The sequence below is a fragment of the Acinonyx jubatus genome, chromosome C1, assembly GCF_027475565.1.
Source record: "Acinonyx jubatus isolate Ajub_Pintada_27869175 chromosome C1, VMU_Ajub_asm_v1.0, whole genome shotgun sequence".
In the NCBI taxonomy this organism is placed as follows: domain Eukaryota; kingdom Metazoa; phylum Chordata; class Mammalia; order Carnivora; family Felidae; genus Acinonyx; species Acinonyx jubatus.
This window is the reverse complement of record NC_069381.1, coordinates 80,993,622-81,018,309: the sequence shown is the minus strand read 5'-3', so window position 1 is coordinate 81,018,309 and position 24,688 is coordinate 80,993,622. Positions and strand designations below refer to the sequence as shown.

The window sequence follows — 24,688 nt, the reverse complement described above, 5'->3', positions numbered from 1 at the left end:
GAAATGTTTAATATGTGTCCTCCTGAAAAGCAGTTACTATCTTTTAAATTAAAAAAAAAAAAAAACAGCTGGTATATTTTCACAGCATCTAGATTTATTTATGGTATAAAGCCATAGAATTGTAATATTATTACTCCTTTCCCACCCTGGCAGAGAATAAACATGAATTCAGAAGCACAGTGGAGTGAAAACAAAGAAGAGGAGAGAGAAAAGGCAGCAGAGAAAGACAGAAAAGGTGAATACAGAGCTACAGAAGTGTTTATTGAGCATGCTACAGAGGTAAGCAGAGTACACACAAAAGGAAATTAAACAACCATCAAACCTCCCAACTTTGTTAGAAAATTAATTTTTAATTGTGCCGCTTTCAAACTATACTGAATTTTACATTTCTAAAGATGTAAAAACTCAACTAATAGAAAATATACATGACCATTCTGTCTACATAGATAACAGAATCTATGAATCTTGAAACTAAGTACATCAATTTCAAAAAGTATTGGTCATTTAAACAGAATCAACAATTCAGATTGACAAGAACTGTTCAAATTAATTTGACCTGTAGATTCTGAGCCATGTTTTTATTAAAGTCAGATCTATTCCTAAATACAAAATATTTTGAAGATTTATTAAAACTGAATATTACAATGCAAGGTAAATTAAGACTAAAGGCACATAAACTTTGGTCCCACCTGGTTGTCAGTTTTAGAAAACTGCCACAAAATTAATCTTCCTGCAAATTTTCGCAGTACACTTTCTTTATCTTTGAAAAATACATGCACCAGTTCCTGAACTAGCTAGACCAGTCTGCACATGCTCAGAAATCCACAACCATATTCCAAATCTTAATTACAAACTAAGGATGGCAATATATATTTAAATGCACGTAAGTCATGTCAACTTCAAAAACATCTACGAAAAATATTCAGCCACAAACAAGACATTACTTAGTGCTGACATTTATATGATACGTCCCACAAGAGTGTGTACAAAAAGGTTAAGATTCCACAATGCTTTCCACATAGGGCTCAAACTTACAGAAATCACTTTGTTGTCTTAAGAAATTAATACTCTGCATCTTGTTAATTTTAACTAATGCCTACATTCATAACTGAATCTAGACCAGAATTGTGAGATACAAAAGGCCAATGTTTTTTTAAAGCAATAAAGCCTAAGGTAGTAAAAACTAAAAAATGCTGCTTTAATTCTCTCAGTATCATGTATCTTATTTGAGTAAATAGAAAGAAATGTGACAAGCCAATAATTCAAAATAAGTTCCAAGCAGGAGAAACAAAAACTTAACCTTTTTACACACCCCTGCCTAAACATATGGTAATTCCCATATAACAATGTGCCCTAGACAACCAATTCCTTTTTCCTAGTAAATGCACAATAGCAACACTAGTTTTCCTTTTTAAGGCACGTATGTCAACTAAGTTGAAAAAGGAAAGTATAATTAAACTAAAAATTTAAACAGACAAAAATAATGGCTTCCCTATAGAACAGATGAAATATAGCAGTTAACACTCTGCCTTTATGTATGCCATTTCATTTTATAACCAAGGAATGATAACAGCATGAAAAAAAAAAAAGGAAACAAAAAAAAAATCAAACTCTGGTCCCCACTTTTCTGAACAGTCAATAGGTGATGACACCAAACAATGTGATACACCCTCCATCTTCACCTCCCCCTTTTTAAATTGTTGACTTGGAGAAAGACACTCTCAGATGATGGTTTTCACCAAGGTTATAATTATGAAGATCAATCAAGGCCTGGATAGCTTCTTCCACTGTTGCCATCTGAAGAAGAGCCATTTTGTGATCTCTTCTGAAACAAAATTATAAAATTAGATACTTCATAAAAATTAGGAAGGGCTTAAATACTTGAATTTTTGCCCACTACAGAATCAAAAATTTCCATAAACAAAAAGAATAAAAACTACTTGAAGAAAATTTTTAACTTCTATCAAGTCACTAATTTAAAGATAAGAAAGCTTGCTTACTGAAAAAACTTAAATGCTTTCACAGTGCCCCCAGTGTTAGCAAACAGTGTTCGTAGATCCTCTTCTGCTACTGAAGGACTAGGAAAATTGGATGGAAAAAAGTAAAGATTAATAATAATTTTCAAATTTTATTTCTAAAATGTATACCCATTTAAAAATCTCCAGCTGTAATACTTACGGGATATTGGATAGGTGTAGGGTTGCAGAAGGAGGAAAAATGTTCTGAAAATTTTTGGAACCAGGTTTCTTAAAACGATGCAATGGGGAATTACCAAAATCCTTTGTTAGCCCTTGATCATCAAGTCCCTCTCGAGGTAGTTGTACAGTCTGATGTTTAGACAGAGTAACACGAATAATTTTGCCATACATTTTCTGTCCATTAAGATGGTTCATGGCTATAAAAAGAAAAAAAAATGCCTATTAAAAAACAATATTAACAAAGTTCAAAACAAAAAGAATTCTTCTTTTGGAATAGCTGAAATAACTGAATTCCATGATTTTTAAATAAATCTTTTTTTTTTTTTTTTTTTGGTTAAGCTTATTTATGTTGAGAGAGAACATGAAAGGGTGAGGGGCAAAGAGAGGCTGGCTCCATGCTGACAGTGAGGGGCTGGGACTCACGAACCGTGAGATCACAACCTGAATCAAAATCAAGACTTGGACACTTAACCTACTGAGCCACCTAGGCGCCCCATGATTTTTAAATAAATCTTGAGTTTTCAACAGTCACTGGTGACAAGATGATTTGAATTTATTTGCCCTAGACCATTTTGGCAAAAAAGCCAGCCTCTTTCACAGAATGCAAATCCTCATTATGAATCTTCTCTTCCTTGTCAATCCTGATAAATCATATACTTAGATGCCACAGAAAGAAACTTAGTACTCATCTGTAACAACTTCTCTCTCCTGCCCCATAACCTAACTGCCAAGTCCCACCATAATCTTTTCTTCCTAATTATCTCTCAATTCTCTACTTTTCACGGTCACAATTTTTTGATCTGCTAATAACTCTGTCTCCCAATTTGTCTTCCTGTTGGGATTTTTCCCTACTTTTTTCAAATGCATCCTATTACACAGAGCAGCTGGATGACCTCTATAAATTGCAAATCTCTTGTTATTACCTGCTTAAACTCCTTAGGGTCAGACTAGGAAAGGTATAAAGCCATGTTGAAGAAATGAATTTGGACTATATCCTGATCTCCCCAGCGTCTCTGAACATATTTATTGATGATATACAAAACCAATTACTTTGTTAGTGCTGAGAATCAAGTGGTAAGACAAGAACCACCTCATCCCTCATGGAATTACAGTATTTTAGTACTGTACTCTTTGAACTTTACCCTCCAGCTATACAAAACCCTATCTTCCTTGAAGAGCCAATTTTTCTTACCTTTTAGCCCTGTGTGCATGCTGTTCTAGCTACAATAATTTTTCATCTGGTCATTATCCCTCCTAGTCTTTCTCACTGTTCTTCTCTGGAAAGGTTCATATTCCCCATGCAGCACTCTTTTCTTCTTCTTAAATTCATCACAATTTATTTTAATTATCTAACTACTCCTCCTTCCGACTGCAAAGGACATGAAGGTAGGAACCCCGGTCTCTATCCCAGCACAGTGCCTAACACAGAACATTATTACATGCCTACTTTCTGTGGTAGCAGTTGGGTTATTTTTAAACTAAGCGAACTGGTCTGAGGTTACAGATAAGTTACATGTTTTATGTTTTACTCACTAGCCACAACAACTTACGACCATTTTATAAGTCATATACTTTAAACTGAAGGTCTGATTTGACTATTCCAAGTTTGTGTATTAACAGCAGAGAGATAAAGGCAAGGTGGAAGAAAAGGGAAATGAGGACAAAATCCTACTCACAACAGTACGTACACAGTCTGACACCAGAGATATGCCCAATTTATTAAATTCAAGCATCTTTTACTACTTACTCACATAGAATATAAACCAGTTAAACCAGTTAAATATAAAACAGTTCTGAAAAGGAAAATGCTGTAGAAGTGTTAAGGTACCATTCAGAAAAGATTCAAAAGTAAATTCTTATTTCCCTTACAGCTTCCCTAATTTGTAAAAACAAGTTTACTCTTCCCAATTATTTTACTGTGGTGTTATGTATTTGTAATTTTCTTTAGATTTGCAACTGAGGCGAACAGAAAAAAAAAAAAAATCTCAGGCCTGAATTCTTTCTCACTTGTTTTACTGCATTTCACATATACTTCTAAATTTTCACTTACAAAATCAACTGCATTATTCAGAGATGGTACATAAACTCCTTTTATAAAACTTATTTGATTTATAAAATATTTTCAAAGTTCTAGAATTCTATTGTTTTAAGTGAACAGTACTTTGCTTATGAAAAAGTGCTGCTACATCATATACGGCATGGGTTATAAGGAATGAATCTGGGAATGAGTAGACTAAGGTTGTTATAAGAAAGCTATCTTTGTTCATCTTCGAAAAGTCATGAAAAGACGGCATAAACAGCTGAGCTTTGAGATACTGAAAAGCAGATATAAGAAAACAATAAAAAGTCCTAGGAATAGCACCTGCATCAAGAGGAGATGGATAATAGACTAATGGGATTAAAATAAAGCAAAATAACCAAAAAGCTATCTCTAGAAGTAGTCAGGTAATGAGAAGTATGTCGAGTCAGCTGACCTGACAAAAGAATATGAAGTGGATGAGGGCCGAAGTTGAGGGGTAGAATATCAGGGTTTTTAAGTATTCAAAAAAAAAAGAAAAGAAAACCTTGTCAAATACTAAGGCATACATAATGATTAAGCAAAAAGCAGAAGAGTACTTGAATTACTAATTTAAGATGAATCAAGCTTAAATATTGGGACTCTGATATCTTGAAGCCTGTTACAAGAAATATGGCACAAATGGACAAAACAATCAATGAACGATAAAAGAGAAAAAAGCCAATGTCGCACAGTGGAAATGGAACTTTGGGTTGAGTATAATTTTCTACTTTTCTCTTAATCTCTGAAGAAGATATTAATGAACAATGAGAAGTTAAGATGGTTAAAAAAAAAGTTATATATATAGAGAGAGCGAGAGAGAGCGCGCGCGTGCCACAGGACAAGTTTATATGTGGAAATAGAGCTATGTCAACAATTATACCCTTTATAATTCAAAAAACTTAGGTGTGTTGCCTCTCTCGTTATTCCAAAAAATGAATCTTAACATCTACTTGTCTATTTTATTAATCTATTCAAAAACCCAGCTTCTAGCTTTTCTTTCTTTCTCTCAACTGTCTTCTATACCAGTGATTTCTAGTCTGGTCTTTATCTTCTTCTTTCCTTGGGTTTACACCATCATTCTTAAAGTTAAACTCCTGTCACAACACTGCTTTCACTGTACTACACATACCTAATTTTAGTATAGTAGTTTCACTATTTTAAAGTATTCTAAATTCTTATTAAAGTAACTTCTTTGATCCATGAAATACTGGGAAATATAAGTATATCTTTTTGTTATTAGCTCTAACTTGACTGTGCAACAGTGAATATGGTCTACATGATACTTCCTCTTTGCCTTATGGAGGGCTGCTTTAGTAAATGTTCCCTATGTACTTAAAAAGAATGTGTTACATGTATAATTCTATACATGTGTCATTTGTGTTGTACCATTTGTATCCTTGTTGATCATCATTTTGTATGCCTGAAATAATTCAGAAAGGTGTGTTGACAATTCTTCCTCCAGTTCTATTCATTTATGATTTACATATTTTGAGGATATTTCATTAGGGGCACACCCACATAAAACTGTTTTGTTTTCCTGGTGATCTAAATTAATCTATATTTTCTATATCCCTTTACTTTCAATCTTTCCACATTCTTGTGCTTTATATGCTTCTTGTAAAGAACTTTTTAAAAATCAGATCTGACGACCTATCTTTCGACTGATGCATTTACTACATTTGCTGTTGCTGTTATTATTGATGTATAGAGACTTAGATTCTATCATAATTTTAAAATTTATATTTTCCCCCATTATACTCCATACCATTTGCTATTTCCCTCCATTGGATGGGGGGAATCTCTTGAAATCTCAGCAATACCTCTAAGTGTGACTTAGAGTTCTTCACTATGCATGACAGTTCCTCTGTGAAAGCCAATATAGACATACACTTAAAAATTGCTCAAATATCATTAACACTAGAGTTACAGGATTTCCACGCACTTTACAGCACACTTTGACAGATGTAATATAGTGGCTAAAGGTCTGTTATAAAGAACTAAATAAGTTTACTTTTGAGATGGCAGTTATATAAAAATACTCTTTGGTATTTTGTTAAAATTCTGTTAAAGTTCATTTAGGATAACACGTTACTCTTAAAACAACAATTTAAGAAAACGCTAAATTAAATAAGCCATGGTAGAAAGATTATTAAAGAAACACCTTAAAGTTTGCAAATTTTAAAACTCTGGTCTAAAATGATTTAGCATGGCCTCTGAGATTTGCAGCAATCTCGTTCACATTTAAACACTACTATCTCTTAATGTTCTTTATTTCCCCCATACTACTTCCTAAACATAAAAATATCTGCCTAGGGGCGCCTGGGTGGCTCAGTCAGTTGGGTGCGCGACTTCGGCTCAGGTCATGATCTTGCGGTCCCTGAGTTCGAGACCCGCATCGGGCTCTGGGCTGACAGCTCAGAGTCTGGAGCCTGTTTCAGATTCTGTGTCTCCCTCTCTCTCTGACCCTCCCCTGCTCATGCTCTGTCTCAAAAATAAATAAATGTTAAAAAAAAATTAAAAAAAAAAATATATCTGCCTATACCATAAAACAATGAGTGTTTCCAAATAGAGTCCTATGAAAACCAAAGGGAGAACAGGGCCCCAAAACAAAGCATACTAAATTTTTTAAATTCTCACTAATTTCTTTCAATAGCACACCTTAGTTTTCTGTGGGATTTGAGTATGTGGGTGTGTATTTTAAAGGCATTAATGGTGTGAATACATATTTTTCTGGTCATATACTTCAAAATCTACCCTAAAAGCAATGAGAAAAAATAAATTATTTGCTATTACATATGGTTTAAAAACTACAAATCATGCTATTAGACAGTGAAGGCTCTAGTAAAATATAAGTACTGTTACGCACTGAGCTGTATTCTCCCAAAATTCGTATATTGAAGCTCTAAGGAGATAGTGAAGGTTAAATAAGGTCACAAGGATGAGGCCCTGATCCAGTAAGACCAGTGTCCTTAGAAGAAGAGGAAGAGAAACCCAGAGAGCTCAGAGGAAAGGCTATGTAAGGAGATGCAGAGAAGGTGGCCATTTGCAAGCCAGGAAGAAAGCCCTTATCAGAAACTCAATCTACTGGCACCTGAGAAAAAAAATTTCTGTTGTTTAAGCCACTCTGTGGTATTGTTTTAGCAGCACAAACTGATGTAAGTATAGTAAAAACTAAAATGCCACTTATTTAAAGTAGTCATTATATATATATATATATATATATATATATATATATATATATAAAATATCCAGAAGAATTTGATTAAATTCTACCTGAGGTACTTCTTAACCATAACTGTAAATCCTTTACATGAGGGTAATGTCATCCACAGCTCACACAGTGATGAGAAAAAAATGAAACATTTGAGAAATATTTTTTTAAATGCTACTTACAATGTACATAAAAGCAATGCCCATGACTACCCTTACCAGAGTACAGAAGTATACACAGCAGAGGGAGAAAAAAAGATTTACGAGGACACCCAGAACCTGATTAGCACTTTTTTACAGATCTTTCATTAAAGACGGGTATCTCCATTTTTAAAAGCAGAGAGCCAGAGGTCTAGTTTTATACGTTGTCTGAACTACCATGAAAGCTGGTAAGAAATAATAAAACTCAAATTTACTTCTATCTGATACCAAATGCCAAAAGGTCCATATGTCATGTTCAAGTTTATGACCTTCACTGGGCATAAGAGCAAAAATACACTAGTCATTACGTCATAAGTGACAAATTTCGAAATTAACAACGTGAAAACAACCAACCTGAGGCACCGAATGTCAATAAACAGAATTACAAGCTAAAGATCATACTGATATTTACAGTCTTATCACACTGTGAATGTGTAGTTGTATTCCAGATTTGTGATCTGACTTTGTGTATGAAGGCAAATGATGTATTAATTTAATTAAAATACTTACCTAAGTTAAGAATGTAAGTGTAATTTGACTACAGTACATTTTAAGATTCCAAAAGGGATTAACAATGGTGTATTGTATGTAGCACAGGGTTTTCATTTTGTAAAAACCTAGTACCCCTAAAATGTTTTCCATGTGACTCTTTCTATTAAGTTTAGCAAAAATCTAGGAGAATTAAGATAACACCACATTAATGAGGACTCCATGGACTATATTTAGCACAGTAGTTAACTTCTATCACAGGGAGTAAGTAGGAATGAAAAACACTAGGGATCTTTAATACAAATGTCATAATTCTTATGTGAAATTATTATTGCAATTCTGGAGCCTAAACCTTTTTCCACTGGATTGTACTTGAGGAATGGTAAGAGGACAGCAGAAAACCACAAACATATTCATCATGCATTAAAATACGAAAATTAACGTGCCATTTTGAGCCTTGGCTATCCCAAATAATAAATAAATGAATGAATGAATCAGTAAATAAAGGTTCTTACTGCCATAAAGGGGTTTGATTTTATTAACAGATTCAGATTTATAGATGTATGGGTAACTGTTTAACCTTACCAAGCTGTGATTGGTTTCCATCAGCCATCTGTATCAGAGCACTGTCTTTCTTATTGTACAAAATCTTCACACGCTGCACATCTCCATAAACACCTTTTTTGGAGCCACAGAGAGGTAATCCAAAAATGGAATTAATGTTACATGCAAGTCAGCTGAAGATTATCTTTCTGACATATTAATGAAACATTCAGACATCAACATGATCACTCATTCAAACTCATCATTCTCACAAATGAATAAAGAAGATCAAGATTTTGAACAGTGAATTTTGAAAAGAATAATTTTTGATAAACCCTCAAAGCTATGTGAATGATATTAAATTAAAGACCATGCAAAATAAATCAGCATGCATTAAAACAAATTTTGTGTCTATGGAGAGTTTTAAATAGCAAAGAAAAATAGCAAAAGATTTACTATTCAACTTTAAGCCAAAGTGCTAGCTACAAATAAGAATTAAGGTGAAACAAAAATCAAATCAATAATAAAAGTATAGTGCTAACAATAACATACCGAAGAGGGTAAACAGACTTTGGGGCGTAACCATCTTTAGAAGGAGAGAAGAGCAAGCAGCGTAAGACAAGAAGAGAGAAGAGTCGAGGAAGAGCGGAGATGAACAGATCATCCATAACGAAGGGTGGTTCCCGCAGAATGGTGAGGTGGTCATGGATCATGGTTCAAGGCGGTTAATTGGGGCAAGTTGGTCCGAGGAACATTTGTTCAAGCACAGAAGCATGAACATAGGGAATGGAGACAGGGAATGAAGACAAGGACAAGGAAAATATAGGATAAGACAGGGAAGGGAATGGGCATTTGGGAAAAGACAAGGAAAGGGAAGGTGAACACACAAGGAAAAGGATGAAATGGGGAAGGGAAACAGCAATGCAGAAGAAAAAAATAAGGAATTGGGGAACAAAAAAAAAATAAAATATAGGTCAGTACATAGGAAATGCAGGAATTTGGTCAGAAAATGGTTGGTTTATGTACTGTACAAGAAAAACTGAGTAAAATGTAGTCATCCAAGACAAATATGGGTAAAGTACATCTATATCAAAGAGTAAATTACAGCATTTCATCTCAACATAGGGAAGGAAAGCATGCACAGGAATTTTAAACTTTGAACTTTAACTGCATAAGCATGGCTGGTTATGAAATGCAGGCAAAATTCTTAAAAGAAAAACAAAGGCACTCTGATTCAAACATTTTAGCATGCAGAACTGTGAATGACAATAGTATCAAATGATAAAATAAGCTTAATGTTCGTATTAACAGAGGCCAATTAAAAATGAAACAAATATTCAAATTAGACATTGTAAACTGATACACTGAGCTTCCCACATTTCATACCAGCTTTCATAGCAATCAAAATAAAATATACCAGACATAAAATGTACAACTAAAGAAAATAACTCAGCAATAAATTTTATTTAACAAGGGGGAGGGGGAATAAAGTTGGAAAATATTTTTAGAAGACAATGACTAATAACTGCAAAGAAAAAATTACTAAGAAAGACTGGAAGAGTGCCTCGTCAAGATCTTTGGAAGAACCTTCAAAGAAAAATGTATTAGAGTAGTTCACATAAAATAAGATTTAAAAAAATGCAATGACACATAAGCATGAAATGAACAAGCAAATAATTAGAAAAGGCAAAGAACAAAATTGTTTTACAGTTAAATCTGCAAATTAGATCACATTTGCCTTTGAGAACAACAGAAAGAAAAAGCCATACTACAGTACTTCACCATATTTTTCTTAGGAAAAATAGGTAGTTAGGTTAAAATAATAATAATATAATAATAAATATATATATATATATATAAAGAGATATGACTGCCTAGGGAAATATTACCTAAACAAATACATAGATTTTATTCAGAAATAGAAACGTACAGAAAATACTTTGACTAATGAATGTACATAAAAAGAAAGGCAAGTGCAAAATGAAATAAACATGAGAAACTTTCACAAATGAAATGGAGTTAAAGAATAAACATTACAAAATTATTTTACTAACCTCTTCATTTAAATTGCTAACCAACAGGACTGTATTGCCACCAGCTGAGACTCCAGGCATACCCACTCGGCCAGCAGCAGCTGCAGCAGCTGCTGCAGCAGCATTTGGAATAGCCAAAGGACTCAGAGCTCCTGGAACAGCTGCAACAGGAAGCCCTAATTTTAAAATAAAGCATATTTTACGAAACACACACAAGTCGTTTACAAAAACCAATTTAAGCACGATGGCTGCATGGCTTACGGCTGACCATTCCAAATGGTTCCTGAAAGTTAAGTTTTATAACATTTAGAAAAATGGTTTACTGATAATGCATCAGAGAAAATTAACTGGTTTCAACGAAATCATTAAATATTAGGGCTAAGGTACATACCTGTATGTTAAAAAATTAAATATACCATATTCCATCTCCTATGAAAAAGCAAACAAAGCATAAAGGATGTAATATTTCTAAATCAGAGATTTGAAAAATTCACTTCCACGGTTTATAGCAAGAAGCCACATCTAAAATAAATATCATCTTCAACAAAACAGTAACTCACACTTTTTTCTACAAGTGCTATCATCTTCATAAACTCCTACTTGAAACCGGACAGCTACAGCTTATGAAACAAACCGTTAAGTCCTTCAGTTCTTGGAGACCTATCACCCTGAACATCATTATTTCATTCAAATGACTTAAAGAAAATCTTACAGAAGTTTGTTTGCCTTAATTCCATACTCAAGCAGTCATAATGAACACAACAAATTTCTCAAACACATTTCCCCAGTAGAAGGAATGAGAAAACGTCACCATATCCACACAGGCTTTCTCCTTCAGTATTTTCCCACATTTTGCCTACCAGTTTTAACATTTCCTTCTCATTTCTATTGTTCTATTTTCCAGTCTTACTGTTGTTCTATCATCTTTAAGATATGCCAGTCTTCACTCTAGAGAGAATTCTCTTCTGTCTCAGCATCTTTTATCCACGTTCCAATTAAAAGAATGAACTCTAAATCCTTTCATCCCTGAAATTCTTACATACCAGCTGATTCCTCAATACATATTAGTTCACTAATGAAGTAAATTGTATGTTACTTTTATTCTTCCCATGAAAAAGGAAACATCCAACCTACATGAAGTTAATCCGTGACATACCTGGATCAAAATGGCCCTTTGTACTGTTGTCCCAAAAGTTCATGTTTTATTTCTCCTTTTCTCTTTCCATCAGCCTTCTTGTCTATGTCATAAGGATGTGCTGTTGCCTTTGGTTTCAGATCTCTCAATATTTTAGCCAAGTTTTTTTTTTTTAAAGTCTTTTTACGTTATAGAAACTATGATGGCCTTTCACTGACAGTCTAAAAGGTTAAGATTCACAATTCTTAATCTCTTCAGTTTCTGACTTCTAATTTTTCCCTCCAATTTCTTTGTATCTCTTCTCTCTAAGCACTCCAACAGTGGAAAGATATTTTTCTCAGTCTTTCTGTGGATAAGCTTATTTTAGTGCTTTTTGCCCATTTTTTGAGATTTCCCCCTTTTTTATTTCTCCATCTTATTTTTTAGATTCTACTTTTTGTGATGGAAAATATCCAACACATAGAAAAAAGAGTCTACAATAACAAATCCTATATACCCATCACACTGGTTTACCAATTACCAACTTATGGCCAATCTTGTTCCATCCATTCACCCATTTTACTTTTAAAATAGAAGCTTCTCATGTTCTTTGATGCCTTTTTGGATCCATCGGTGTGAATCTTTTTAACCAATTATTCTAAAGTGTTACAAACTTCCCCATGTCAAATACTATAGCCCTCTGATTACACTTCATAGGTTGTTTCCATTTAACATTCAATAGATATCTTAATTTGCTGCCAAAGGCAAGTATGAGGATACATTCCCAATTCTTAGATATGCACTGACAGTAATTTTGTTTTTGAATACTGTTAGAAAGTGACCCCTCATCCTTTCTTTAAATATAGTATTCCTTAAGTATTTTCAGATAGCTGTGGCTGAATGTACATACCATTCAACTAAAGTTGACAACACAATTATTTCACACTGGCAGAAACTCCAGATGCAGGCATTACACTGTCAAATTATTTCCTCATTTCCCTGACTTTAATTGGCTACTTTTCAGGGGAAAAAGTAACTTAAAATTCTGTTAAGATTCTTGGTCTTAATGGGATCCAGTCCATGGCCCAAAACAAATACTATCGAAAATACATGGTATGCAGAAGAGGTCAATATCAACCCTCAAATTCCCTTTTAGGAATAAAAGACTTTTTTTTTAAATCCATCAAAGACATCTGAAAGCAGCTCCTTTCACAAAAAGTTATATCACCTAAATTTCTGGTTTTTCAATTCTACCAGACAAGAAACAATTTTCAGGGCCCACTAAGCCAGAAAAATTTAACTGAAGAATTAGTTACCAACATTAATATAAAAATGACCTAATCCCTAGCATCTTCCCTGTACATCTCTACTCTTCACTGCCATCTTGTTCATTAAAATACTCCTATTTATCTACTAGAATAGTCTTGAACTTTGTATCCCACAATGAAAATGTTCTTTTAGTCTCAGGACCCCTTTATACTCGTAAAATTTACTGAAGAATACAAACAGCTTTTAAATGAGTTGTATTTAACATATCAGAAACTAAAGCCAAGAACTGTTTTAAAAAGAACAAGTATACATGATCACATATTCTATTATCCTTTAAAGCAATGTATGCTAGTGAGAATAAGTCAAAAGACAACATTTTAGTAGTGTTATGGATATATAGTTTGGACTTTGTTAGAAACCCTAAGAGGCCTCCAGAGATCTCTAAACATTTTGTGAACCACTGCCATGTATTCTTGGTATGATGCTTTGTACATCTGTGGTTATCAATAAATAAGGAATTGGAAAAAAAAAAAAAAAAAGAATTCACTTCCAAAAAAGAAAATGCTGTAACATATGATAGACGGACACACACACACACACACACACACACACACAAAAGAATGAGACATGCAATAGATTACACAGTACTGACACTTCCAGGATTAAGTTTGAAGTCATCTATTACTCATCTTTCCTTGTTGACATTTCAAGCAATATTATTAATTCATGAAATATAAAATATCTACCTAAATTCAATATATAAATCTAAACATGACAGTCTAAGCTTAATATTTCATTTTTTCAAAAAAGCTTCTTCTGAAATACACCTCTACAATGTCAATATACAATTCATGATCTAATGAAAACTTCACCAATATACTCAAAGGTGATAGAAAATTTGTTCAAAGAAACTTCATTCAAGACATAATGGTTTTTGAAATACATTTCTTATTGAAATCTGGATGTTATAATGGAGTAACTTGGGTGGCACATTATTTAAAACATGAAGACTTATCATGGAAAAATGATCACTGAGAATTAAAAGAGAACGGAAATTAATTTAAAATGGAAATTGAAAAAAAAAAAGTCTAGTCTTTTTTTAGTGTGACAGATCTGAGAGACTTTTTAAATGCCAGGGAATGCCATCTTTTAACAAACAACATTACACTTTGGTAAAAATAAGACTGCTAATTTTCTAGTGAGAAAACGGGCTCAAAGGAGATGCAACTACCTCCTTCTAGTACGGAGGTAACGGGAAACAAAAAGTGGAATGTAAGCTGCTGAGATCTTCACTGCTGTTACTACTATCCAAATGATATACGTCTCCCCACTTTTCTATTTATCACCCATCTGGGCCACTGTGCTATGGCAGGTGATAACGTTATTCTGCCAAATCATCTTTCTTCATTTTAGGTAGCCCAGGGTATGGCCTAAGAGTACTTTAAGAGATGAGGGCAGTCTGTCTTTAATGCCACCAGCAAGTAGTTCTCTTCCACTATATCCTCCCCCAGGCTGATACAAAAGCTTACTTAAGCCATCTTTACATAGCTCTAAAATCACTGGAATTAGTCTTGAGTTTTTACTGGACTTTTAAAGTCTCTAACGACAGATTCTACAATTAATTTCTCAGTACACTCTTCTCTGAAAAATTACTATCAGTCAGGAAAAAAAAAATTTCGGTTTAACCTAAATGTCTTCTACATTAAAAACAACCTACATTGGGGCGCCTGGGTGGCTCAGTCGGTTGAGCGGCTGACTTCGGCTCAGGTCATGATCTCGCGGTCTGTGAGTTCGACCCCCACAATGGGCTCTGTGCTGACAGCTCAGAGCCTGGAGCCTGTTTCAGATTCTGTGTCTCCCTCTCTCTGACCCTCCCCCGTTCATGCTCTGTCTCTCTCGGTCTCAAAAATAAATAAAAAAAATAAAACGTTAAAAAAAGTAAAAATAAAAATAAAATAAATAAAACCTACAAAATATTTCATGATGCACTATTTATTTACACCATAATAAATTCTGAAAAATAATTCTGTATATTTATATTAATGTTAACTCCTAGTTGTAAATCAACAAATTTACAATCTCCCCTTCATAAAAATTACATAAAACATGTTATATACATTGGCTCCAGCAAATTATTTCTAGTTGTAGAAATACTTTTAATTTTAATAATGTACATCTTTAGCTATGGCAGCAGGTATGCTGGAAAAAAATATTGACACATGTTCATGATGAGACATAAAAATGCCTGTTCTACTTCTAGGATTGTTATAAGGATAAAATAATGTCAAAGAGCTTCATAAACTGCCACACAAAGGTGTAACAGGAATCCTTTTCATATAAAGTGATCTTCATCAGGTGGGTCACCCAGATATTTTGAGTTGACTCAGCAATTTTATAGATTTCTCATGTTAGTTCTGACACATTACTAACCCTTCCACCACTGAAATGGATGAACACACAGCCATGTATATGATACAGGTTCAAAGTCCAGTGGGATGAAGTGATATTACTTATTTATCTTAAGGTCACACAGACATCCTCAATCTTGCCCAGAAGAATTAAAAAACCTCATTTATTTTTTTATTTTTTATATTTAGTATATATGTATGTATGTATGTATTTATGAGAGAGACAGTGTGTGAGTGCGGTAGGGGCAGAGAGAGAGGGAGACACAGAATCTGAAGCAGGCTCCAGGCTCTGAGTTGTAAGCACAGAGCCTGATGTGGGGCTTGAACTCACGAACTGTGAGATCATGACCTGAGCTGAAGTCGGATGCTTACTGACTGAACCACCCAGCTGCCCCAAAAAAACTAACCTTTTTGTTAACTTCCTTTAAATCATTTACAAATTTATCCATGGTTTTTAATAAGGTTTTTATTTTAGAACAGTTTTAGATTTACAGAAAAACTGAAGCTTCTACAGAGTTCCTATATAACCTGCACACTTCCTTTTCCCATTAACATTTTACGTTAGTATAATTATTGCAATTAATCAACTAATACTGATATATTATCATCAACTGAAGTCCATACTTTGTCAGATTTCCTTGGTGTGCATCTAATATTCTTTTTTGTTCCAAGATCCTCTAATACATTTAGTCATGTCTCATCCCCTTAGGATTCTCTTGACTTGTCCTTAGGATTATTTTACCCATGATTCTTAAGGATGCACAATTTGTTTTATCCCTTCATTTCCCATTCTAAAACTTATATCCAAAGTCCATTAAATTATTTCTCTTGGTCTTACTTCTTTACCCTGTTTAGGACATCTGGTAGTTTTAAGTCTCACATACTACTGAACACAGTATATTGGAAGGGCCTTCTAATTCATAAAGTATTGGGTTTTCGGTGGGGAGGGAGGTTTTAGAACATTTTATTTCCTGATTTGAAACTAAAAATTTTGCTTTTGACAAAAATGAGAAACGCTATTCTATCCTCAATCCATGCCTCCTCTTCTACAAACCTACCCTTCAATTCCTTATTGTGCCTGATGGAATCCATTCTTTTCTATCATTAACAATCAAATTTTTCTTTTTCAACGTGTTCCTTAGAGAAACTTTTTAATTAAAAGCTTGCTTTGTCCTCATGGAATTTCTCTTATAACCCTTTCAAAAAGTCATTTTTACCTCCCTAAACCCTGCCCCAAAGGAAAGAGAAAGGATGTATTATTCATCTTCATCATTCTACCCCACCACCCAGTGTTTCTTTCAGACTGCTGTCCCACCACCATCAATTAAGACAGCTTCTGCATGAAATCATTTCTCATCAAAACAACCATCAGGTTACTGGGACATTTTCACTCATTATATAGACTTTTTAAGCACCTGGCTTTATTCCTCCTCCTCTCTCAGCCCCTATTATCATCCTGTGATATGTCAAACACTCTGGTCTCACAATTTCTTTAAAACTTCCACTTTGATAATTTTTACATCAATCCATTTCAGCAACTTCTCTTGCTACATCTTTTTTTCTTTTTGTTTTGCCATCCATTTCTAACATTTAAATCTCCTTTCCCGACTTCATTCTTCCATCTTTCTCAATTCTACCCCATACAACCACTGAATCCACTTGTGGCCTTTATTTATTTTAGCCCTTTCTATTCTTCCTGGACTTGACTTCACAATGTAGCCTAAATTTCTTTGATATTCTTCAATGCCAGACTTGGATAAATCCAATCTTGTACTCTGGCTAAACTTTCATGTGGTTAAGTATTAGAGTGAACACAAAACACATAACATACCCCAAAACTGATTCACAAACATTTTGTTATTTAACATCAGCCGACTTCCTCATCTATTTTCAAGAGTTCTCTACAAATCCACTAGACTTAAGTTCAGAAAGTCTAAAATTGAGATCAGAATCCCCTCGGGTTTTCCAACCAATTTCAGAAGTCCTCCCTTCCTTCATCTGTTTCCCCTTTTCCTTTTTTTCATAAAAACACAATGGTGAGAGGGAAGAATATAGACTACACAAATGACGACTTCAGTTCTGGCTCTAGCTCTGCCCCTACATTGTTCCCTGCCCCCCCATTTCTGTGTGAGCTTGACAATAATCCCTTGTAGTTCTCACAGTGATCTAAACAAGTACCTCTTTATTTTTTAGGATCCAGCATTTTCACTATAATCTTGAGCCAATACACTACAATCAATTCTGGGACTTAATTCTATCTCAGCTCTCATTACTTCTTTTCTAAAAGAAACACCTTAAAGACTGAGAAATTAATATTTCAAAAATTCAGCCCTGAGAAAATAGAGGATAGTTCAATAATCCAAAGACTCAGGATCATTTTCTAAGAATGCACACATAGGGAGATAGGTATGTTCAACCGTAGTTTCTTACTTCTTAGATGTTAAGACAGAAATGAAATGAGAAAGCCAAAGATATGGGACAGTGAATTAGAACAGATATTCTCGTGTGATTTATGATTTATGTCTAATATGATAAAATACTGCTTTTCTAATTATATGGTTTTTAAAAAAATTTTGATGTCATGATATTCACCGATACTTTAAAGATTTATGTAGTTTCATATTTCTGGGAAATATTTCTAGAATGTGTGTGTACTTGTAATTATCTTAGTCTTTGTTGGGTGATGACTTGCAAATGTGTCTGCAGTAAATGAGTTATTTGGCTTGATTTTATGACCAGAATCTTCTTTGCTATAATTCAGTCTTATAATGGAATATTATAGACAGGCTTTGCTAAAATTAAGATTTTGGTATTTAAGTTTTAATGTGTATTTTGTAAAAACATAAAAATAGAAATTCAGTTTGCTATATTTTGGATCCACTTTTGAACGGATATATGAACAATACTTTTGTTTTTGCAATCATATAATAACCAGGTTCAACACCTAATGGGCTGGGCAACAAAAAGCCAATGTCTTGGCAACACAAAACACCTTAGTATAGGAGGGACAAAAAGGAAATTAAAACTATAGGACTTACATATTTACTATATGTATGACATTATTCTATTCTAACTCCATGGGGGGAGTTTAGTCAGACTAAGAGGCCCAACTAATCTACTGCATATTTTATTCAATTGTCTGTTAGGAGTATGAACTCTGGAGCCAGACTGCCAGCATCCCTGAATACCTCAGCCACCCACTAATTATAAGAATCTGAGCAAACTGCTCATCTTTTTGTATTCCAGTTTCTAAATCGATAGAGCAGGCGGACAGTTAAGGGTTAACAATGCCTGGCACATAACGCATATTCAATTAATGGCTAGTGATTAGTATCCATATGCATCAGACAATTTCATTCTAAGCCATAGTATTTCAAATATTTTTGCTACAAAATAAATGAACTGCAGCAATATAGGTGGAATCTAAGTAACTACTTTTAAACTAATAATTTTCTAAATATTTATTCCTATCATGGGAATTACGCAAAAGATCTAGGCATTTTGACAGTGGAGCCCTATTTTTCTAGGGAAAGCAAATAGTGTTAGGAAAAAAACAGCTGATCTCTTCTGTCAATACCCATCATCCAAAAAGACCCCACTTCTTAGAAAGTGGTATAAAGTATCCTAAAGACTCCTTTCCACAAGGATCTTTTTAAAAAAGTCTACTTAATGGCCTACATCATAATAATTAAATGAAATCAGACTAAGCTCTGAGGCTACTGAATGGTTCAGAAAAAAAAAAAACACACACACACAAGAATTTCTAAATAGCATTCAACTTTGGAGGATACTGTAACAACCTAAATTTATTAATATCTAAAAGACAATAATGAGTATCTTATTTTAAAACCACACACGGGAAAACATGGGCATCACTTAAATATATTATAAGAAAATAGATGAGTATTGGTCTATTGCTCATTGCGACATACTAATTAATTTCCAATTTGTCTGGATTTGTAGTTTTCCCCCTCATCACCCTAATGAAACAGCATATTGCAATGTTGCATAAAAGATGTTTGTTTTTACTGCATATCTTATAGAACCATATTAAAAATGTATAAACAGACAGACTGCACATACCCACAGATACAAGGAAAAGAACACCTAAGGGATGTTAATCCTTTGAGAAAACAACTCACACTCATATCTGCGGGTCTTTTTTCCCTCGTAAGTAGCTGCAGGAGAAGTGATTTATATTCTTTTGGTATTTAGTAAGGAAACACTAATGCTTCCCAGTTCTTTATTTTAGGGTGATGTATTATTTTTGGGGAGAAACATTTAAATTTTAATTAGCTCTGTTTAGTCCTTATCCACCACCACCCTTTTCTTTTTTTGGGCCACTGGCTACGACCAAAATAAAAAATTATTATTACATAAATAAAACTGCTCACCTCTGGGCTAAGGCCATTATCTCAAACCACTCTGGGGCTACCAGAACCTACAGTTTCTGAAGTTTAAAGCAGAAGCAACCTACAGTTTCTGAAGTTTAAAGCAGTTGGGAAGAATCTAGGTTGTACCCATTCATAAACTGGTTTAAATAATTAACAAAAAACAAAAGCTGGGCATCAATTTCTTCCACCTAAAACTAGTAAATAAATGCAAGAATTTAACTGTCTAGAACAAACCAATTATAAGGTAAACAGCCTTAGTTGATGAAGGAAAATTCTACAAAGATTTTCAACTAACTAATGGAAAGGGATATGTGAATGGGGAGGAGGAAGGCAACATTTGCAACCCCCATATAGAATAAATTAAGGCAGCAATCACTGGTAGATTCTCAAACCATTAGATCAATATAATGAAGGATCATAACACCTAAACTACAATCTATTTTAAAACATGACTAAAAGTGGGATAACCAGATGTTTTATGCTTCCAATAGACATACAACATGAAACAAGAACACCTATAAAGTATTCCTATGAATATTCTTGAGAAATAGAAATAACAGAATCTAAATTTAATCAAGCTTTTGGAGTTAACTTCTGGTTCACATGGAAACAAGTTAAGATGACACTACAAAAAAGAGCCACACCAATCCAGACTGTAGGACTTTCTCAAAATAATTAGGTTTCCTCATTAAGTCAATGGATCTGAGGGTGGGCATGAAGGGAGAGTACTACTACAGATTACCAGGGTCTTAAGAGAAATAACCAGATGTCATGTATGGCCCCTGAGAGGATATTCTGAACAAAGCAACTCTTAAAATACATTTTTTGAGAAAACCGGGGAAATTTGAAGATGGATTGAGTACTCAATGACATTAAGAAGTCACTGTCAAATTTGATGGGTGTGATAATCATATTATGGTTTGGTAAGAAAATGTCATTATTTTAAAGATATTATGGTAATGTTTGAGATGACATGACATGATGTCAAGGATTTGCTTCAAAATACAATAGAAAAAATGATGAACAGATAAAACAAGTGTGGAAACTATTGAATCAAGATGATGGGAATGTAGGATTCACTATACTGGTATATGATGACTGAAATCTTTGATAGTAAAAAGTTTTTAAAACCTACCATATGAATAACCCATTCGAAAATAACAAAAGCTTTCAGAAATTACTTAAAAATAATTTTAAAAGAATATTTTAAAGTTTACTTGTTGATTTTATGCATCACAAACAGGAAAAAAACCTCAATTTAACAGCTAGACAACATTCTATCAGAAAAATGCCAAAATATATTTATTTGGCATGAATAAACAAAGTATTAAAATACTGTTCAATAGCTATAAAGAATTTTTTTTGAGAATTCTGTTAACTTTGCTAAAAAGTAAATTTAGCATCTAAAAATTACTAACTTTTCTCTGTATTTATCAACTCCACTACACAGTAAAACCATCTTGGGATCTTGAAAAACTACAAACTACTGGGACACACTCCTCATTATTTTCAGTGTAAGGGTAGGGCTTGGTGATTTCGACATGCAGAAAAATTTGAGAGACACTGTCATACAGAACTACAGATTTACCTTTATGAACAAATGTTAGATCGGTCCTCAATTATCAATTATTTTGACATCAACAGATTTCCTATAAAAAGTTTTGTATTGCCTTTTGTTAAGGCCATATGAAGAAATGGATGACAATTACTTTATTCAACTCAAAACGCATGGAAAGCTCTAAAGTACTTTGTACACAGTACCTTCCCTAAATTTTTAAATGTAGACAACATGATCATGAAAAATTACTTCTAGCAATTTTTCTAAAAGTGATCCGCCCCTTAATAAATTAAATACACTTCTTAAACATGATAAAATGATCATAGTAACGACGTCTCAATTTATAATCTCAAGGATTTTTATCACCTTGTTCTTTGAAGTAGAATACGTGAATAACTAATAGTCTGCTGGATTTGTGATTATGTATTTAGATGTCAGATTTCTAATTATTTACAAAGCACTAGGTCTCCCTTCTTGAAAGAAGTACATTTTCTGAGACACTGAGACACTGTAAGCCCTAGCACTAAAAGAAAAAGAGAAGCCAAGTATAAATGCTAGTCTTAATAAACCATTATGTAAAATAAACCAACTAAAATGTATAGTATTGATTCCAAATTCAGCCAAATCCTTAGATATAAAATTATACGAGGTAAAGTGAATTCCCTAAATATTTGCAGAAAATATTTAGTACTTGTGTTCTTACAGAATCTTCGAAATAAAGGGTCATCTATCAATTATTTCATTTTGAACAAGTACTGCTTGAGGAAGTCTCAGCAGGAAATGGATCAATACCATCAATACCAGTTTGTTGTATGTTGAAGTCACCTGACATTAAATATCATTGCAGGCAAATAAACATAGAAAAGATTTAGTTACCATTCCAGAGGGCATGACCTTACTAAAGTAATATTGGATGTTGCTATAAAGGGTGCCTGAAAGCTACTATAAAAGGCAAAATAGTAAGTGGCTCCTTATAAAGATGACAATATCCACCAATGTGGGGGAAAAAATTAACTTCATGTCCGATAAATAGATAACTTTGGATTGAGATAAATTTAAAAATAATTTTTCTATAAACTGGCTAGTGTAAAATACTGTGTGAATCAAGTTGAAGACTCAGCTTATATGAAATATGGATAACCTTAAAACACATTTTACATGTACATCCCAATAGAAAGAAACCAATTCAGAGACTTCTGTCTAGTAAGCATTTAAAAATTACAAGCTAGCTCATAATAAAAAATTAAAATAACCTGACACATTCTTATCAAATTAATATCCAGTAAATCAAAAAAATAATACTCAATTAAAAAAAAAGTGGAATAGCCAGCCTCATGTACCATTCATATTAGTTTAATATCACCTTTCTAGAAAGAAATTTGCAGTAAGAATCAGGAGTCTTTAACACTTTTTTTGATTTAGTAATTGTAGCTCTAGGCATCTAGTTTAAGGGAATAATTTGAAAGACAAAAAGTTATGTACAGGGTATCTGTCACATGCCATATATACTAATAAAAAGTATAGAAGAAGATTCAATGTCCAACAAAGGTACTTTCAAAAATATTAAAATTAGTTCTCAAAAAAATTCTTACAAAATAACAATTAGAACATATCACAAAGCTGCAGTGTGATTTTAATTTTGTACAAAAATACATATTTACATAGAAAATAAAAGCAAAAATATTAACAGTGGTTACCTCTTGTAAATGATCAAAACTATCAGAGTCCATTCCATTATCTGATTTTTGAATCTTGTAACTCCCCTAACATTCAAAAAATATCTGGGGATACTTAAACAAAACCCAGTTATAACAAAATGCAAAACCACTGAAATAGATAAACGATGAAATCATTTAGTAAAAGGTGAATTCACATATTTCCACTACAAAACATTTCCTTTTTCCTTATCAAGCAAGAGTGCAGAAACAAAGATATATTAAAATAGTCAAAACAGAGCGAAGGAGATGACACTAGCCACATTTATTAAGGAGTGAACTTTACTCATATGCTTTTAGTGCAAAAATACACAATACCTGAAAAATGGATAATGAAAGTACAGAGGAAGACACAAGTTAATTATGCCAGTGCTTCATATTTTTTATGAGAAAAATGTTTTACTATTACTTAAAAAAAAATTTCATCAGGGCTATGAGGTTACAAGGAAAACAGTGATGAACTCCCTAGAAGAATCTTCATGACTTCTAACCTGTATTCCATCCAGAATCCAAACACACAGAGGCACATCTAACTATACCCAAATGAGCACACACACAAACTCCTTAAGAGTCCAAGGAACTGATTGTTATGGTCCTATGCTTGTCACTAGCTGGAATTTCTTGGTATTTTACCCTTAAATTGTTCAACGAGTTCCATGTAAATTTTTAAACTTCTCAAAAAAGAGACGTCATCTGCTTTGGTTATTTTAAGGATTAAATAATGTGACTGTACAGTGCGCCTAGTAGAATGCCTAGGACCTAGAAGCTACTCGATAAATGTTGAGGTTTTCTCTTCTGTAAAAATCATATAATTTCTATCAGTAAAGAATTGAAGAATCTACAGTAAGGATTAAATCAAAGATCATGTATCACTCATTGTCTCACTCTTGCCTTTACCTTTAAAATAGTACATTACGAAATAATCAATTTAAGAAGCCAAGTTAAGGGAGTAAAGGCTTAAAGTAGGCCCACACTGTGATAGAGATTCTGTCAGAAAAAAATATTACCAACCTTAAGACTCTGTTAAAGTCATGACAGACAGTTAGGGCTTGTGCTAGATGTGTTAGAACATTAGAATAAAGGGTCAGTTTGGTCTGAAGTCACCAGAATTAATTTCAAATGTCAACTGCTTCTCTTGTGCATTAGGGTGTCTCTGTTCACAGATGTATCACTTACACTGCACTTTCAATGGAAAACACCACTGTTACATATCCACAATAAATATAAATCTATTTATAAGAATTACTTCATTATAATATGCTTTTTCTGACTGAGGGACACAAACTAAACTGTAAGAGCTAGTTTTTAACTCCTCAATCTTGGGTTCCATATGGACACACTCTGATTTAAAGAAAATCTTACAAATATCAAATGTCAAGAATTTCTGAAACACAGCAAATAAAACTAAAATTTCATCCTAAGTTATAAATCACTCATTTTACTTACAAAGTAACATTTTCCCTTATTCTTCATTCCCTATTATCTTCATCTTTACTC

General features: G+C 33.4%; 1 protein-coding gene across 7 annotated transcripts in view; it reads right to left on the bottom strand.

Moving 5' to 3' along the window:
• Positions 1–240: 240 nt before the first annotated feature.
• Positions 241–24,688, bottom strand: part of PTBP2 (polypyrimidine tract binding protein 2) — an 81,326-nt gene continuing 56,878 nt past the window's right edge. For 4 of the 7 annotated variants that reach the window (XM_027058526.2, XM_027058530.2, XM_053214502.1 and 1 more), the window contains 6 exons: positions 10,755–10,909; positions 9,253–9,286; positions 8,743–8,835; positions 2,179–2,395; positions 2,001–2,078; positions 241–1,825 (listed from right to left, as the gene is read on the bottom strand). In XM_027058526.2, the coding sequence (XP_026914327.1) occupies positions 1,693–1,825; positions 2,001–2,078; positions 2,179–2,395; positions 8,743–8,835; positions 9,253–9,286; positions 10,755–10,909 (710 nt within the window). In that variant the 3' untranslated portion in view covers positions 241–1,692. The remainder of the gene's footprint in view (positions 1,826–2,000; positions 2,079–2,178; positions 2,396–8,742; positions 8,836–9,252; positions 9,287–10,754; positions 10,910–24,688) is intronic. The other 3 variants (XM_027058527.2, XM_027058528.2, XM_027058529.2) reach the window with 3 other exon arrangements.